The following is an 18,743-nucleotide window of genomic DNA, read 5'->3' as shown; positions in this document are numbered from 1 at the left end:
CATATGTAAAACCATTAGGTTAAATCATTTTTTAAATAAACGCATCCTATCCCCTTTCGCCGGTGGCCGCGACCGGCGCCGGGACAGATACGAGACCGGCCTGCAACAGCCCTTCCCGAACCAAAGGGGTGAGTCCACCGGACCTGTGCGTACCACTGAAATATTCCGTAGCACGTACGGCACGCGCGTGCCGGATCCACCGGTTCTCGTTTTGGAAGACACTTGAAGATTAATTTGAAATGCTTGGCGTTGCTCTTATAGAGTTTGCAGCGTGTAAAGTATTTTGAGAGCCGCAAAGTGTGTTTAGAAGAAAAATTATAATCATTTACGATGCTTTCCACGCGAAAGGCTCAATAGAAAAGCGAAACATGGTAGCGAATTTCTACTCTTCTACGAGTCTCCACAGATCTTTGTAAAACGTATAAGTTAAACTAAATTTCTCAGTGAGATATGCGTAAATATTTGCATACTTTCTCCGATTGTATTTTCCTTACTTTTTATATTCCATATTCGATATATTAAATATAATGTTTGCCTTAACATTGCGCTAATCTTAGAATCTCGGGGAAACTTTAAAATGTACACTTTCATAAAGTACACGAAGATAATTAAGAGAGAACGTATCTTTAAAAATTTCCGTGACTCGTTAAACATATTTTCCTATTGAAAAAGTGTAGATTACAATTACGTATTCTTTTCTACCCAAATTCCAGCAAGATTCGTACAGTCATTTTTATCTTTTGTCAGGAGAACGTCCCAAGGAGTAGCGAGGATCAGAGAATGGAATCAACTCTCGAACGAGGACACAGCATTAGGGGTTTACGAGGTGAATACTCGAGGGACGATTCGGAGGAACGTTTGTCGGAGGTGGAGTGGTTGGGCGGTTGGGTTGGGGTGGGTAGCGCGAGAGGTGAAAATTATTCATAAACGTAGGCCGGTTCGTGACGTACAGGGCGAGGGAAAGAGACAGGAAACGGGGTGCAGAGATCTCTCTGGTGGTGCGCCGCGTACAGAGGCCGAAGCTGAAATCTACCGAATATTAAGGTAGGCGAGGTCCTACCAGACCGCATAATAAACACATAACGGTAATCCTTAAAACAATAATTAGCCGCGAGAGCCAACCAACAGGCGACGATCTTCCGGTAGTGCACGAAATAACGCGCTGGTTTCGTAGTCCGTTTGTCGAATTAATACCGCGATTCGCGATTCTGCGCAGCGACTTACTCTTACTCCGATCCAACTTATATACACGCGAAAATTGCAACCTTCTTCTACTAACGATTATCGCTCCTAACGAAGGCAAACTGTTACGGTGGAAGTTAGATAGGCGACCTGTCGTGCTTTCAAATTTTTCATTTAAGAAAAGGTTGATGTTCCGGTATAATTTCAAGAGTGGTGATTAACGCCAGTATATAATTGTCCATTGTTCGAAATTTATTTGATGTTATTGCTTCTTCAAGATGTTAAATCGTATCTATAGAACTTCTTATCTACGAGTCTTGAAAAGGATATATTGCGTTTAGCAAAAGTATTTGCGATACATCGAGTTTCGATGTGGCATAAACAAAGATTTATAAACTTCAGATCATAACTTCTGTGGCGGCACTCGACAGCAAAATACCATCACTCGACACTAATTAGTGTTGGACGACGGCAGCGCAGTAGTTAGCGCCTTAGGTTAACGAAAGTTCGGAACCTGGGTTCAAAACCCGGCGACCGGAGTCCGAGTTTTCTTCCACGACCAAAGAAATGAGAAGAAAAATCCAGCAGTACCCTAGCAAGCGCCCATCTCATCTACACCCGCAGCAGAACCTGTCTCACTAAACACATCAGCAACTACAACTATCACGGCCAATTCACTCCACTTCGATAAATTTAGAGGGAATTGTTGTCGTTGCAAGGGCTTTTTATTCATCCAAGTACGTATCAAGAGGAGAATTAATCATAGATTACATTACTTGTTAATAATTAGTGAGATACAGACATTGTTCGTTTCGTTAATTATAAATTGTAAGAAATTCATTAGCAATTAGTAGGTGAAATAGCAGAGGCCCAATAAAATCTGAGACTCTCGTTGGCATTTAAAATAGCCAAGTTACCAAAGGTAGGTGGAGAAAGTCTATAGCGAAGAAGAGAGAAAGAGAAAAGAGAATAGGTTTTGGATGGTGGAGGTCGAAGAAGAGTGGAGGCAACGCGAGGTGGTAATAGTTTTAATCCGGTGTCTTGAAGTCGGGATTTGGTGGCGTAGCAGTTAGTGGCTGCTGGTAAGTCCAAGCGAACCCACTTCGCGCTCTGATATCATAATCCGAATAATCACTATTATTGCCGTCATTTGCTTAATCCAAAGCACGGTCGCTCGGTTTTCCACGCTTCGAAGCTTGGGATCTGCCGGCCGATGAAGACACCGAGCACACGGTATCGAAACTATTATATTTTCGTAGCATTTCTACTGAAACTGCTTGAATTACATTAAACACGCGTTACACGATTTGAAAATTAACAAGTAAATATGACATGGTAGTTTAAATAAAATCTATAGGTGAATACATTTCATTCTTCATGAATCGATATGCAAATCTTTTTTCAGCGAAACTTATAATTGCCATAGTTTTAATATATTTAGAATACAGGCGAATTAACGTAAAAGCTAGGAAATCAATTTGATATTTAGTAAATTACAAAGTATAACAGAAACTAAGATTGTACTGTATTTTCAAAATTAAAAATTACAAAGTACAACGACTGTTTAAAATTTTTGCAAAGTGTCTAGCGACTTACGAATGAAAGCTACATTTACACAAATATTGCTTAGTATTTCGAGCATCCGCGAAAATATATAATTACACCGTAGTTAATTTGTCGATAATTGAACGATAAAGAATACATCTTCGACGAAGCAGAAGATTAGAAGTTAGAATCCTACTTTAGATACGATCTCATCGTCATCAGGATTCGTCCAACGGGATGAAACGTAGTAACGACGCGACGTCTAAACTTTTAGTTCTTTGGGAGAGAGCAAATATCTGTCCGCGGTGGTGGAAGTTTCACGGGCAATAATGCATAAACTCCATTTAGCTGTGTTTAAGCCGACTGGAAGGAAGGAGACATTAAATCCCTGAGATTCGTTCTAATGGCCGCGACTCTCTTACAAACTGTTCCGCGGCTCTTTTCCGCCATACATTTAACCGGAGGGGGTTACGCGTGCGTTCTTATAAATTCCCTCGATCCTCGGCGCTACGGCGGCTCTGTGTCGCGGTACCAAGGTAGAATCGCTTAAGTGAAATAACGAAAAAACTTTAGCATAAACTGCCGCTCTTAATTTGACCAGTTTGTTCAGGTTGGCCCACGCGGTTCATGGGGCTAAACGTTTTCGTTCGTTTCCGGAAAAACTTGGGAATTATGAATTAGCGGGAAGTCGGCAGGAAGGTAATGCATTTATTCCAGGCTGGACTTATTATGAAATTATAATGCAAAAGACAACTTGGAGCGAACGGCTACCCTTTTACCACGTTGAATTAAGTAGCATCGTCGTTCATCGTAATTCAAATTAATTTGAATTTTCCTTCCGTTCGTCCCCTTGCGATATCTTACGCTTGTCTCGTTGCTGGCCGCTTTTCTAGATGCTGCCAAATGATATTTCAGCTTCTTGGAAGCCAAGCGATATATGATCGCTACTTATCGCAACAAAATCGCTATAAACGATAGTAAATTCTAAGGTAAATCTTAAACAACAAAATGTTTGCGATGTTTCCATTTTTTAATTGTTGGAGTTAGCCGATGTGCTTTTTTCTGCGCTCGTTTCACAATATATAAGAAAGGTAATCGGTCATGATGTTAAAGTATAATATACAAGGTAATGTAATAACTCCAACCGTCTTTGACATCTCTCTTATTCTCAGTGATATGGAGAAATCTTCTTCTATTTTGCGATCTCTTTCGTTAATTCTAGATAAATTACGCAGGCATGCCGAACACACGTAGACATTCACAACTATCCTAAATTTTAATTAGACGATCATGTTTTCTTCCTTCATACCCAAATTCGAAACTTTCTTCTCGAATCTCACTTGCAATGAACAATCGTTAAAAATTCCTGTTCTTACATATATATAAATATATACACACACACATACACACATATATATGTATATATACATATGTAAAATCTTTTCTTTGAACGTCATAACGAGCAAGGTAGTTTTATATGTAACAGAGTACCTATGACGACATTGGTAAAAATAAAAATTCGATTGAGCGAGTGGTATTAGAAAAAGAAAGGTAGGAGATGTTTGAGGCATAATCTTGAAGCTTGTGGCTAATTGCGCGAGGTTCTAATCACCCGAAAGATTAGACAGGAGTACGCGAAGATGCGGAGAAGTGACATAGGCGGGCGCGGAGGGTAATGTTACACGAGGCAGTAGTCTTGGTGGCATGTGTCGTTGATGAGGCGGTTAGTATTCAGCGGTGCTTTCCGAGGCTGGAACTTTTGAAAACTAACCGAGTAAAGCCACCTTAATTCCATAAGAGGGAGGCCAAAGGGGTTCGGGCGTCATCGTAACACCCTCTTAATTACAGGATATTAGGACGCCCACAGGAGCCACGGAGGTGCAGGAAGCCAGATAGTGCGATTTATTATTCGCGGTCTACCTTATCTCGCTTTTTAGGAGCTGGATTTCTTCGTCTGTAAACTTCTCTCTCCATTCTCAAAGATTGATTTCGCGTATTTGCTGCACGGATTTTCCTATAACTCTGAATGAACGGATACGTTTTCTGTTTACCACTATTTCTATTTCGACGAAACCTCAATGTGCACTATACATATACATAAGTACATGATATACGCGAATGTAATAGACGAATTATTGTGTCAAAATGAGTTTTATCGGGTTTTAAGAATATTTGTTGACGATTTGCTACTTACATGCAGAGTATTTCCTCTTTCCCACCTTGAAACATGGCATCCTTGCCCCAACGTTTGGGAAGCTCCATGAGAACTAAGCCTAGATTGCCCCATAATGCCAGTTGCGTGCCAGTGTCGTTAATTAATAGATTCTTTATTTCGAAGATTGGAATATCGGTAGGTCTAAGTTTCTGAAATCATACGAAAAAATAACAATTAATAAAAAAAGAAAGATCAAACTAAATAGAAACGAAAGTATTCGGAAGGCTAATAAACGATGGATAGAATCATATAAAAGTTTAATTATTTGTATCTTCGGTTCAGTACAAAGTCGTATCCTTATGCGGAATAATTATTGTCTCATCCCTTTCAGATAAACCACTGCTACTCGCTACCATCGAGAAAAAGAAAACAAATAAAAACAAAATGCACAAAACCAATAAACGTTAAGTAGAATTAGATAAAAGTTTGATCGTTCGTACCTTCGTCGGTATTACAATTTTAATTTTCATCCGTAACGAGATATTTCCGGCGACCCCTGAAATTCCAGTTCCACCCTCTCCGCGCATCGTCTATCGATTAATAAACTTTATAATACGATCCTGCTCCTCGTTTGTTTTCCAGTTTGATTTTTATCACGATGGTCCGGGAAAAGGGCAGGTGTACGACAAGCCTCCTTCACCCCTGCCACTACCCTCACTGTCGGGATTTCTCTTTAACATCCCCTTGCCGCGCCACCCTCCGCCACCCTCTTTCGCCTCGATATTTAATTTCGAAGTAAGTTCGCGAACGCGAACATCATTACAGGCTGGCAGCCCCGCAGATGGGGTATCGGCGTGTATCAAGGGGCAATTATTTTTTTACCCGAGGGTAGTTTTTGCCAAGACGATGAACGAGGCCCAATGGTATCGAATGTACTTCTTCCATCGTTCTTTCAATGCCTACGACAGCAACCATGGGAACGAACAGAGGCTGGTTAGGGTGACGTTTAAAAAAAAATTGTGTGTCGTTAAAAGTTAAACGACTAAATAGCGAAACGAATGTTTTTACGATTTTCCTTTTTCCTATATCGATCTTTGATACGTGATTTGTATTTTATATGCCGACTGTGTTTTTTAAGATACGATATTGACAGACAAACGAATACTATTTTACAAATATTTTCTTTACGATGTAAAATTAAGTACCCAATTATTTAATTTATTTCGAGATTTCCAAGGAGATATTTTCATAAGAATATAGAATTTGTATAATCTGTTGAAGTGATCGACACTTCTAGGAAAACTCCAGATCTGGTCTTCGGCTTTCTCAAGCGCCGAAGTCATCAATAGCGCATAGACAAAAGAATGCGTCGACGACAGACCATAAGCGGCACACGTGCGACGTTGGCTTCAGCGTTCTTTCAGTCTCAGGGTAACATTGCTAGCGTACAGATCTGGACCAGCTTACATTGTATTCCACAAATTGTACTTTATATTCACAATACATATATACTTTCAATACCTTACGATTTACCCACGCATTTCTTTGATTTCCACATACATCGAATAACCTTAACATAATCATATTTACTTCTAGCAGATTTCTTGCAAACCGACCCATCACAATATTCTACATAATTGACTAGCAACTTTCCTTTACATTTACGACGACCAATATACTATTTGTTCATTCTGCTACGAAACATGCCGAGTAATAAAATCGTTTCTCAATGAGAATGGCCTCGGTGAAGTTCTCCCTGCCATCGTGTTTGATTTGCGGGGGAGTAAAAGTGCGAAGCTAAGCGCACCGTAGCATCAACGAAGAAAAGGCAGAGTCTAGTGCGTTTAAAAGTTTCCTTCTCATTAAGACTTATTCTCTGGGGACCTTGGTGGCACGCAACGCGAGAAAGCAGGAAAGAAAACTAGAGAAGAGGGAACGAGGAAGAGAGAAAGAGAGAGGCAGCCCCCCTCTCGCTTTCTTGCAGTTAGAAACACATTTATTAACGGCAGCTCATCTCATCGCGCTGTTAAGTACCAGTAAGAGAGTGCTCTCTCCCTCCGTTATCCTCTCAGCGAGAGTTCTCATTCACTTTGGTAGCTGTCTGCTGTCCCATCCAGGGGTGAAAAGAAAAAAGACGTCACATCGTCGACGCCTTATTAATTCGGGAGCTGAGGCTGCCAAGCAAGGAGGAAGGTGTCGCAGGAGAGGAGCCCTTTGAAGAAATTAAAAGAACAGAGGGTATAATGTGAACACATCCATTCCCTGACCCTCTTTCTCCCTCCTCTCTTTGCAACATCCTCTTCAGCGTCTTTCTTTCTCCCTCTCGCACTTGTTACCAACTCTGGCAGCATTAACTCCGGTGTTTCACGTTTCTGTTAAATGTCAGTCAGCCGGACGTCTTAAGTCTTGTCACGGTTTCTTAAAATCCGACGTACACACTTATTCACGATCCTTTGTTTTCGTTCCTCTTCCTTTCGGTCTTCTTCTTGCCGTTGAATGGATTCCGTGCTTGTTAAGTTTCAAGATTAATGCGAATTGCTGGCGCGAAAAGAGATTGCGAACGGGAAACCTCGTCGAAACGAGTCGTTGAAAAATTTTGCGACGCAATTGATGAAAGATAGAAATTGTAAACGATGGAAGTAGTTTTTGGCAATACCAGAGTGTTCATGTTCTTGTGAAATACTGAAATATTGACAGTCTTTTACTGTGATTAATTAATTATCGATATTAGCGAATGGACAGGCTACAAGCTATAGACTTCTTTTATAAGAATACGAAAGCTTTACAATTTTAGTAACTGAAATAGGATTTATATAGTTTGTCGTAATAATTTATGCGGTAGAAAAGCATAGAAATTATCCGAGGAAATGTTATGGATTTAAATGAAAAAAAGTTTTTTGTAGTGGAAGGTTTATTCTTTTTCGAATATGGAGGAAACTTTTCATTCCTCGTAGACTTTGCGTTCTTCAATTTACTCTTGGACAATATTAATGCACGAAAAAAAGTTCATCGAAGGATAAACTTGTTAACTCTTCTAGTGTTTGATCCATACGTAATATGTACAAGAAACGTGAAAGGTATAACGTACGAGCAAGCTAAGATGTTTAAAATAAACAGTCTATTTTATGAAGAATGATTCAAATACAATGATATATTGTAAAGCAAAGAAAAAACATATCAAATGTCTGCAAGCAAATGCACTCTTACTTTGTCGCATTTCGCGTTTAATGGAAAGACATTTCATAGAAATATTACTAGCGAGTCAGAGAAAAAGAAATTTACAAATACAATGTGTCGTTTGTTATGCTAAACGTATAGATGGAGAAGGTTTAAAAAAGAAACAAAATATTATTGTTCGTGATACGATGTTGGCTTATACCTTCGCTGCATTTAAATATATTATATAAGGAATAATTATTAAGAGAAATTAAAATTATTCGACATTTGCTTTTAATTACATTCGGCTATTTTACCCAGCAGTCAAAGGATTAATAAGATACTTAAATCACAATCCAAAGGGTTAATAAGTCTTTTAAAATGATCTTTTGTTATTTGCTTCTATTATATCTGTTTCTTTCCAACGTTAAGGATTTTTAACACGATTCTGATCAGCAAAATATACATCATACTGCTACCGTGGTCGAATGGAAGCTAAATTGCACGAGCTAATTGACGATACAAAAAGCCAAAGCATGCTTTTCCCTTCGAGTTTCTCAATTAAAAAGCGACGAAATTAGAACACCGTTATAATATCGATGACCCAAGATAAAAGCGGCAGTGTTCGAAACGTTTAATTAGAAAATAGTAAAATCAACTGAATCAAGTCGTGCAGGGAATCCGCCCGATGATTCGCTGAAATGACGGGTACACGTAACGCAACGCGACAGGTGGGTAAACTGAGACGAAGAAACAAAAGTGAGTAGCCAGATAGAGAGAACCAGATAGAATAGAACGACGGTATAATGGGGTATCGCGTTTGTGTATCGTTGATTCGTGGCTCACGTACGCAGAATGACGGGAATACGCAATAAGTTAATCGTGTTAGCGGCTCGGTTGATTAAACGAACGATCAGGCTGATGGTGAGTGTCGTACGCGGCGCGTAGGGACCATGGGTGCGGCATAGTCGGACATTAATACAAAACTCGATTGTCATTCGTCGCTCGACCTACCCCCGAACGCCCATCCCCCTGATTACGTCGATTCATTAACCGTAGCCGGCGGTATCGTCCACCCCGAAACGAACTGCTGTTTCACCGTTGCACCGGAAATCCTATTAGCCTTCGTCACTGTCCCATCGGTGGCGAGAAATTAATCGCGTGTCATTTTGTTTGGATTCCCGCGTTTCTTACTTAACCCGCTGCATCGTTCTCGTTTGCGATCGACCGATACGAGATACACGAGGTTTGTACGAAGTGGTAATCCTTTAACACAGATGATCAACAGACTGTGAAATAATGTACATGAAGTGTACATAAATTGTGTTTAAAGGAATATGTTTGAAATATACCAGTGTTGGAAACTGAATCCTGATATTTGTTCACGTTTGACAGCATGTCGTTCAATTACAAAATCACGTATTTTTATGATTGTTACAGCTGCGTGTAATAAAATATCACGGCGATAAAATTGATTTTCTTATGCTAACGACAAAATCAGCGCAATTGTGAAAGATGGTGGAACTGTCTTGTCATTTGAAAATCTCTTTATCTTCAAGTTGGAAATCCATTAATTATGTACTGTAATATGAGTTTAATGTATAGAACATCATTTACGTTAGAATATTTAATAACAGATATCGGACAATTTCCCTAAATTTGCAGCTATCAACCGCAGGCTGAACCCAATTCATTCGCTTAGAAACGAGTGAAATTCGTTGCATAGAGACGAAACGTGTCAAGCTTCGGAGCAAAAAGAGAGGAAAGATCGGTAGAAAGTAGGGTGGGTAAAGGGTGTCGGAGGAGGACATCACGATGGAGGAGAGGAGGATGGCTAGGAAAACGGAGTATGAGGAGCAAAAGGGGTGAGGGTACCCGGGTACCGATGCCGACACCGGCGCCAGTGTCGCACGAGGCTGTAATGCGTTATTAATGAACACCAAGAATTTCATTAAAGATTGTTTGTATATCAAACTGTCCACTAAATTATGCCCTATAACCCCCGTGGCGCCTTTCCGTGCCTGGAAACTATTGGCTGTGGCCGCGGTAGGCACCGCCTTTCGCACCTACTAACTGCACGCGATTCTTGAACATCTTGTAATGTCAAACGTTCTATTTATACGCCTCTATAAAAATCCTCTGATCGAAGTTCGATCAAAGAAATTCTACGATCAAATGAGAGAGAGAGAAAAAAAAGTGACGTCACGATTTTAATATGCTGAAACAAGGGATCATCGATTAGATAGGCTGACTCGGCTCGAAGTCAGTTATTTCGCAACCTTTGGAACATATATTATTAGAAGCGACGATATAGGTAAGTACGATGTGACGAGGGCGATGCGAGGGGAAGAAGGATGAACGCGGAGAAAGAGAAGGGAGAGGATGAAAAGGGTGGGAGGGAAGGTTCGAAGAAAAGGGACAGAATGAACAGGCACGACGCGTCGAATGAACGGCCATGGGGAAAGAGAGGAACAGGCCGGGTAGACACGCTGGGTGGAGGGATACAGTTAATCGTTGGGAAGCTATTAACTTCGGACTGGAATGCCCCATAGCGCCTCATTTCGTTCAATGCAAATTTACGCCCGACGTCGACCACCTAACGGGCCTCCCTCCACCTCTTTCTCTGTGAAAACGACGCGTATACCGGGTGTTGCTTGCTGTCCTCCTGCGACGTCTACTGTCGCCTCGAGTGGATTGTCTTATTCCACTTTGTCGAGGATTAGCCAACTAGCGATCCGGTAAGTCAGCTTCAGAATCGGTGAAATACTAGGTCATAAATAATTTCCAGCGTGGCTAAAGGAAATTTATTGTCTTAAAAGAATACGTTTTTTTCGTAATAATAGTATGTTTGCTAAGAATATCGGTAAATCGACAAGTTTCAAGTTGTAAGTTTCACGCGTAAGTTAGGGCTCTCCAATTTAAATTTTGCATTGAATAATCAGCTGAGCTGTAACATTGAAAACTCGTTTCTACGATCCTCTTCGTTTTATTACCAAGTCACTGTTACGTACGAGAATTTATTTGCAAAATACTTACGATCTCTGAGATTTAACCTTTCGTATACGTAACGTGAAAAATCGTTTCTCGTATTGTTCTCATCGTTTCGAAACGAAACTTTTGCCTGCGAATAGTTCGGTACAGAAGTGCGCAAAGGGTTAACGTATCTTGCAGTCTCGTAACAAGGTCTTGTAGCTCGTTCAAAATGCCTGGAGGATTTGTAAATTCGAAAATCATGCCTAATTGAAATTCTTGGAGAGTAATGGTCTAAGTAGTCAGAGGGAAGAAGCTGCTTGAACTTATCCAATTTGGTTCTCTCTCATAAACGATCAACGTCGTAATCGGTGACCCGCTTCGTAGCCTCGCAGCTAAACTTGAACCCTTCTCGCGTCGCTCTACCCCTTCCGGTTCTCCCTGATCGTCCTACCGTGGTTGTTGTCTTATTAGTTTAGAACTTAGGCTTAATATAAAGTTGCGTGTGTCGCTTACGATGAAAGTCTAGCTGCGAGACAATGACGAGTCGGAATTTCCTTACTCGGTCGAATACGTAACAATATTCTCCGTTTAATCGCAACTATTCCACAGACAATAGATTATCTTTCTCAGTTTCCTGACGGTGAATTATGTTTTCAGTAATCGAGATTCATACAACCGAAAAATTAAGATTTCATTTGTAAGAAAATAAATTTTTTAACTCTGCAAACATTGTACTACTATACCTTTTCTTCACGCGTGCGAATAAGTCAAATTTTATTTGAAAAAGTTTGCGCGCGTAAATGAAAAATATCGTAGCAATGTCTTCCGTAAATATGGAAAATATTCGCAAAGGGAAATTTTTTCGATTTCTGGAAAGCGACAAAGCGACGAATTCAGAGACGATATGTCAGAGCGGGGTGAAATATCGCCTGTGAAGCTGTGCATCTTAACGTGGAAAATAACGCGTATGAAGGAACTCACTGATAAATGGGTACGTAACGGGTGCTCAAGATACACATAGTTAACAACGGAATGCGGCATGAGCTGACTAACGACGACTGATGCTCTCGCTATATAATTTCAAAGCGTACGCTCACGCATACATACGTTTAAAACGAAAACGCCGCGGCACCCTTGTAGCACACCTTAATATGGACAAATGCCAGACTATATCTCAAATGAGGTTTGTTTTGCATTATTCGGCTAAGGTCCTCGTTTGCCATCTTTGCTCGGCCGACTGGCTCGCGTTATGGCTACGCGGGATTGCCATATCCCTCTTTTTCATTCCACCAAAATCCGACGGTTTCTTGTTACGCTACAACAATATGTCTTTACGCTTGTCGCGGTTTAAATGTTAGCAGAACTGCTCGCTCGCATCAAAAGTTTCACTTTGAACACCAAATATTACTGTATTTGTACGTTTCTAACGTAACTTCTCTCCGAGGAGATGGGTGGCTACTTTTGTCCAACGATCAAGAATCCTGGCGTCGATGTTTCTAGCGAGAGATAGATACATAAAGGAGAATGTCCACGTCCAACGAATGGTCACGATATAAAAGGAATATAAAAGTCAGTAGACAAGAAGGTGATAAAACATCTCCGAGTCAAGCCTTCCATTCGCGAAGAATGGACGTATCAAGTGTGTAAAAACTGTTAAAAAAAGAAAAAGGGAAGATCGAAACAGCAATTCAGAACCTTTCGTAATTATTAACTCGTTTCAATAATTGTTCAACGTAAGCAGTATAAGCGTTTCAACGAGTGAAACTACCAAATGATACGAATTTACCATAGTTGGATCCAATTAACAACTAGTATATAAATGCAACAATAAATGCAGTGCTATGCAAATACTTTTTGTGGCCACTGTACTGTATATATCTACGTAGGTATCTTCATACGTGGATACGTGGTTTATGCCTGGGTGAAAGTATCCAGAGCAGCCACGAGGCGCCAATGTACGCACGCATGAGCGCAGTATAAGCATAAACGTGAACGAATGCTCGCAAACTCCGTACAATGTAAAGATCGGTAGGTGGGAAGGTTATGCCGGACGGACATCAGCTCGGATACCGGAGAGGAACGAAAGGACGCAGAGCAGTAGCACAGAGAGGAATGATATCATCGGTGGTGGTCCAGCTATGAGGGGATGATATAGAATTTTAATATAGTGGTTTACGAGCGCGATTGTCCGCTATTTTACGGCCGCTATAGGGCGGCCATTTGAATTCTTAGATCTGCATACTTTGCGGAATTGCGCGGTCCGGCTGGCACGACGATGGACCGCCACCACCAGCTCTGGCTCCATCAACGAGCTTGCACTTTCTCATGCTCTTTCTCGTGATAAAATACACATCTCTGTCGGACTTTCGTATTACAGTTTGACCTGTTCGAAACCGATACACCTTGTGCATTTTGTATTTACTTATTATTTATTTATAGTGCAGGAGTTTCGAATCATCGTTTGGATTGTAGGAATGTAATACAAAGCTCGTGCGTGTCTTGACAAAGTAAATTATGTTGCATAGTGTGGTCTATTACTTTCGGGTTTCATTTTTCGAGTACATTTGTATGAGTCGAGAGTTTTAAAAGTTGTAAAAATGCCATTTTGTCGAATATTATTCGTTCACGTTATTTGTCATAGTACAAAGTTTGAAAGAAACTTTAGATCATTCCTTTGGAATAACTAGGATGAGCTCGACCAGAGTCGCAATTTTCTACTAATGATCTTCACGATATCGATAAAAAGAATTATGCCATTCGTGTTAATAAAATTAATATCGTAAGAATCATAAAAATATAACAAAGCATCAAAAATGTTTATGACACAACTAATCTTTGTAAAATTCTATCGGTTATCTCAGAAAAATTCCCAAAGATGAAACGAATTATTTATCAACATGCGATGAATAATGACTAAAATGACTTGTTTGAAATAAGATAGCACCCCATGGTCGCATATTTTTCTCCCATTCACGATAGATAAAATAAGCGACGGTGTTCCGTCCAGCACAGAAGAGCCATGAGATCACGTTCATATTACGTTCCATAGATGGTGTGCAGAATCTCATTTGATTACCATAGAATTCGAGTTTCTTCGAACCGATGGTGACGATTATTAATTTTCTTTTCGCACCGCGTCTCTCGAGTTCTCCTAGCTGGCGAAAGTAATCGATGCGAAACGAGAAACGCTTTCTGTCCGCGCGAAAATGACTTACGATTGTTATTAGCATCCGGAATAGCTATTCGGATGATTTCGTCGGTGGATAAACGGCCTGCCGTGTGTAACCGCGGCTAAAAATGACAAATATGCCCCCTTTATTGATAGCAGATATATGGAATTTTATTACGTCATTACCGTTAGAATTATGGCCGCGTTTAAATTCGGAATTCCCTTCGTTAGCTTATTAGAATTATTACGGCAAACTTATTGCGCACTGGCCATATTTTATCGCCAAGACTCAAGCAAGTTTACTCACCAAAGTATTCGGCCTTTTTTACAACGCAGGAAACAGATAATAGGAAATAATACGTATACAGTTCTCATAACTATAATTAAATATCTGTGTGTTTAGATATTTCTATACTGTGTACTTTTTAAGATAACCATTTAATGCGAAAGGATTATTCATATTTTTGGGCGAAATCAGAGTTACGTGTTTACGTTTGAAGGATCATTTTCAATATCGATAAATTAAAAAAAATGAAGAAAAAAGAATAAATTGAAAATTGAAAAGCAAAGCACATTTAAACCATTCTTCTGAATCTAATAATTACCGAGACATTGGATATGATACAGAAGAGTGTTTTCAATTTTACAGCTGTTTTCGCGTGTCTGGAATAAAACTCATTCAATCATCGATCGTATTCGTTTTTAATAAAACACAACGCACGTATATAGAGAACGTGAACGAGGCTGAACAAATACGTTAACGTGTTAAGTAGGTGGTTTAAAGTCTACAGACGTAATCGTAGGATTAGTGGAATTTGACGCGTGGCAATTCAATCAATTAAAGTCATCACAGGTGTTATAATCGTTGGGAAGCGTTCTGGACGCGGCAGGACGTCACTCGGAAACGAAGAAGGTATGGCAGTAACTTAGAAGGACGAGAGAAAGGAGGCGAAGGAGAAGAAGAGTCTCTCGCCTATCTCTTTCCCTTTCCCTCTTCCTTCTCGCGATATAAGCCGTATCAGTTATAATTTACAATGTTATGGCGATTTTATGTATATCTTGGTAGAGCTGTGCTCCCCCGCGCTGAGAAGTATTATTTAAATTAAACGGGGCTAAACTAAGCGAACCGGCGGCATCGAAGTGGTGTAGAGAGAGGTGCCGCGGCGGTATGCAAATTATTATCGCGGGGCGATAATTTAAATGCATATTTCGCCTCCTATATCATTTTATTATTGCCAGGCAAGTTAAGTCAGTTCGTGGGCGAACGTTTACGAGAACGAGGCCTCGCCCTGTGTGTAACTACCACCACCTTGGCTACAGCTTGTATTAGAAACGCTATCGAAGCGTTTTCCCTCATATAATCCTCATTGTTACTGCCTGCGGGACCATAATATCCTGTCGGGTAACGGCTACCGAGCAGGATTAATACTCGACGACTAATTGTATACCGCCAGGAAGTGCCAGCTCATCCACCTTCGCCTGTGTCTTCGAGACGTCCTCGTTGGTCTGCCTATGCCATGTCGCTTTAATGACTCAGTCGATTAATGATATTTGCTGTCGTACTCTCCTAGATACTCAGCTAGATGCATTACATATCGAGAGGATTATTCTTCCTGTTGGTCCAAGGTCATTCTTGAGTGATACTGCGATCCGCATCTATGAATCTAATTGGAGCTGGTCGCTGATAAATTTTCTTTCCTTCCAAGTAAAATCGAACGCTGTTGGATTATTGCCAGTAAATATCTTTGTTATTCTTTATGAATTCTAATAGCAAAGAATCTACTTACTCGTCAATGCATAATTTTTGTTTTTCAGTTCACGATGGCTTCTGGATTGTTTCCAGTTACAAGTAGTATAAGTTCATTGATTACTAAGCTGTTTCGCTACAGCATAACACTTCGTATGTTCATTATTTCGCTGAACTAATCGATTTGTCTTTGAATAATAATTTGAATCGTTCGACTATCCGAAGAATTTCATCGTTGTATTATAAGAAAGCAACTTAGTCTTGATTTCAACCCATTTATCATTTCAAGTCTCAGCTTTATCCTAAGAACGCTGACTTCTTCCGACGCAACGTTACTACGTGTAACAAAAACGATCCGTAAAGTCTAACTGTGAGACTAAACCACGGTTTGCGGTGAACTACGAGATCCTGTAGCCTTCGCCAGCGCCGAAAAGTTGAAACTCACGGTTCTCGGAACCAATTTGCAACGGCCACGATTGTTCTCCCTGGTGGCGCATTTAGTCTGGATTTACATTTCGAGGAACAAGAATGGAAAGCGTCGAGGATCATAGCGAGACGGGTAGCTGGGCAAGTTTCAAGAAACGAAATCAGACAGTCGCGGGGACCTGCACCATGGTGTATCCGTACGCGTATCTCGAACAACGAAGAAGGGTTAAAACCTGGCCTGGGTAGTATTTTAATTCCTGACCGTTATCGCCTCGGTAGCCAGGGTCAGTAGCGAAAGATACATGTAAGTTGACCCCGCCCTGGAGACCTTTTTGGACGCTTATGAATATTAATTTCGCCTCGTCGACCATCCCCTCCCACTCCCGTAACCACCTCCCAAACCGAAAACAGACCCGACAGGAACAAATTAGATCTTTCCTTCCATACATTTCCCTTTTATTCCCGCAGATTCTCTTGAATCTCTCCTCGCCTCTTCTGCGTTCTTTTCCATTCGATATCGCATCAACTTGATCAAATTTCTTCGAGATATATATTTGGTCAAATTTTTTACTTGGTATTTTAGAACTAGTAAAAACAATAATGGGGAAGAGAAAGGCAATACAAGACGGGGAGGAACGACAATAAGGAAGCACAGCACGGAGGCAAAATCCCAAAAGTTGCAATAGTTTTGGAGATAGATTGTAGAGTGGATAAGAGGGGAGATAGATACATAGGAAAAGAGTTTAGATAGATATAGACAAGGAAAAGAGTTTAGAGTTTAGTTAGATAGATATAAGGGTGGAGGCAATAAGGTGATTACGCCATAAGAATGAGAAAATGTAAAAAGCGTGATAGGTAAAAAAGATGTAAAACCGAAAACTCGTCTAAAGCCGAAAGGCACGGACTAAGTAAAAATAAAGAATAAATAAATAGAATTAGTAGATAATAGATAGAACTAGTAGAAAGAATAACTAAATATAACTAGTAGATTTTTCAATATAAATATGTGTTTTTGTTTTTATTCAGTAACCTTTGCTTAGTCTTAACGTTTGCATACAGTAAGTAGAATTATCCTATCTGTGTCTGACAATGTCTCCCTCGATCCCCTGTAACTCTCTATCTCTAAATCTCCCTAGCAGTATTTTCTTCCAAATTTTCTGTCCAACGTAGTATGGAGATATTCGTAATGATACATTAAAAACGTCATGTATTTTCATACTAAATAGACATTTATCTATTCAGCCGTACATTCAATCCCATATGATCCAGCTGAAAAAGGAATCTACTACCTTCGATTGAATTAGCTATCGGAGACGTAACTTTTACGAAACTCCAGACTTAAAATAACCACGAGTAACCAACGTTTCCTGTTTTTCGCGCTACAATAAAAAACGTATAATAAAGAGCAACTTCTTTCCCTATACCCGCTGAAAACTCTGAATAAAGAATTAAATTACCACGGATCGTGCTACTAACGCGTTTCGCGTAGCTAGATAACGCCAACTTCTAAGCGTCGAACACAAAGACGCGTCGGTTGACCGAAAAATTGCTGGTTTTTGGGGGGAGCATCAAAACGTTGGTCGAAGCGAAAGTTTTCCTCGTTGGATGCTCGGGTGTTTAAGCCGAATGTACGCTATCTAGCTAACGTACCATTCATCCGCGAATACACGGAGGAAGCGCGGAGACGTGGTTACAGACACACACGTTCCCGTACCTCGTAGGCCACACAACGAGTTTATCTCTGTATCTTTCGGATGTCAGACGACCCTTGGTATTTCCTGCAGTTAGTTTCCAGGGCGCGACTCCGTGTGATTTCGAAGGGTGCGTGTTTCAGGCCCATGTTTCCTTGTAATACATGCTCAGGTAGGCACAAGTACGCGTGCATTCTCACGACCATCCAACGAGCACACGTACGAACAGATAGAGTTCCCTTGAATCTGGCAATCTCATAACAGGGAGTTAAAACCACAGCACGAATGTCGTATCTTAGCCTGTCCCCAACCCTCCTTTCGAGACTTTCTCCCGGCGTTGCGCCAGTGCTAGATATTATTATCAGGCTAAGTTTCATTTTGGATACTATCGTAGGAAAATCTCTTGAATCGCGATCGTTAACACGCTGATTTTACGCGGAGCGTGTTACCGATGGCCTCGGCAAGATCATGATTACAATTTTGGCTGAAAGCTGTACGAACTATGTGCTTTTGCCGAGTGAAATGGATTTTTATTGTTACACCATGTTCGTAATTGGATGTGCTAACAATACCGCACATGCAGCTTGATTTTTCACTCCACCGAGATAGTTAAAATAAAGAAGCAGATACGAATAACTGTTCCGAATTTAATGCGAAACGTGCTATGTTAACACTGGAAACATTAGAGTTTCTTTTTCC

The 18,743-nt window shown here is 40.4% G+C and overlaps 1 protein-coding gene across 1 annotated transcript in view; it reads right to left on the bottom strand.

The window, feature by feature from the left end:
• Window positions 1–18,743, bottom strand: part of Mbo (nuclear pore complex protein Nup88) — a 72,997-nt gene that overhangs the window by 12,064 nt on the left and 42,190 nt on the right. The window contains exon 2 of the mRNA XM_072003714.1: window positions 4,922–5,091. Within this exon, the coding sequence (XP_071859815.1) occupies window positions 4,922–5,091 (170 nt within the window). The remainder of the gene's footprint in view (window positions 1–4,921; window positions 5,092–18,743) is intronic.

This window comes from Bombus fervidus, chromosome 5 (assembly GCF_041682495.2).
Source record: "Bombus fervidus isolate BK054 chromosome 5, iyBomFerv1, whole genome shotgun sequence".
Lineage (NCBI taxonomy): Eukaryota > Metazoa > Arthropoda > Insecta > Hymenoptera > Apidae > Bombus > Bombus fervidus.
This window is presented reverse-complemented; position numbering and strand designations above follow the sequence as displayed.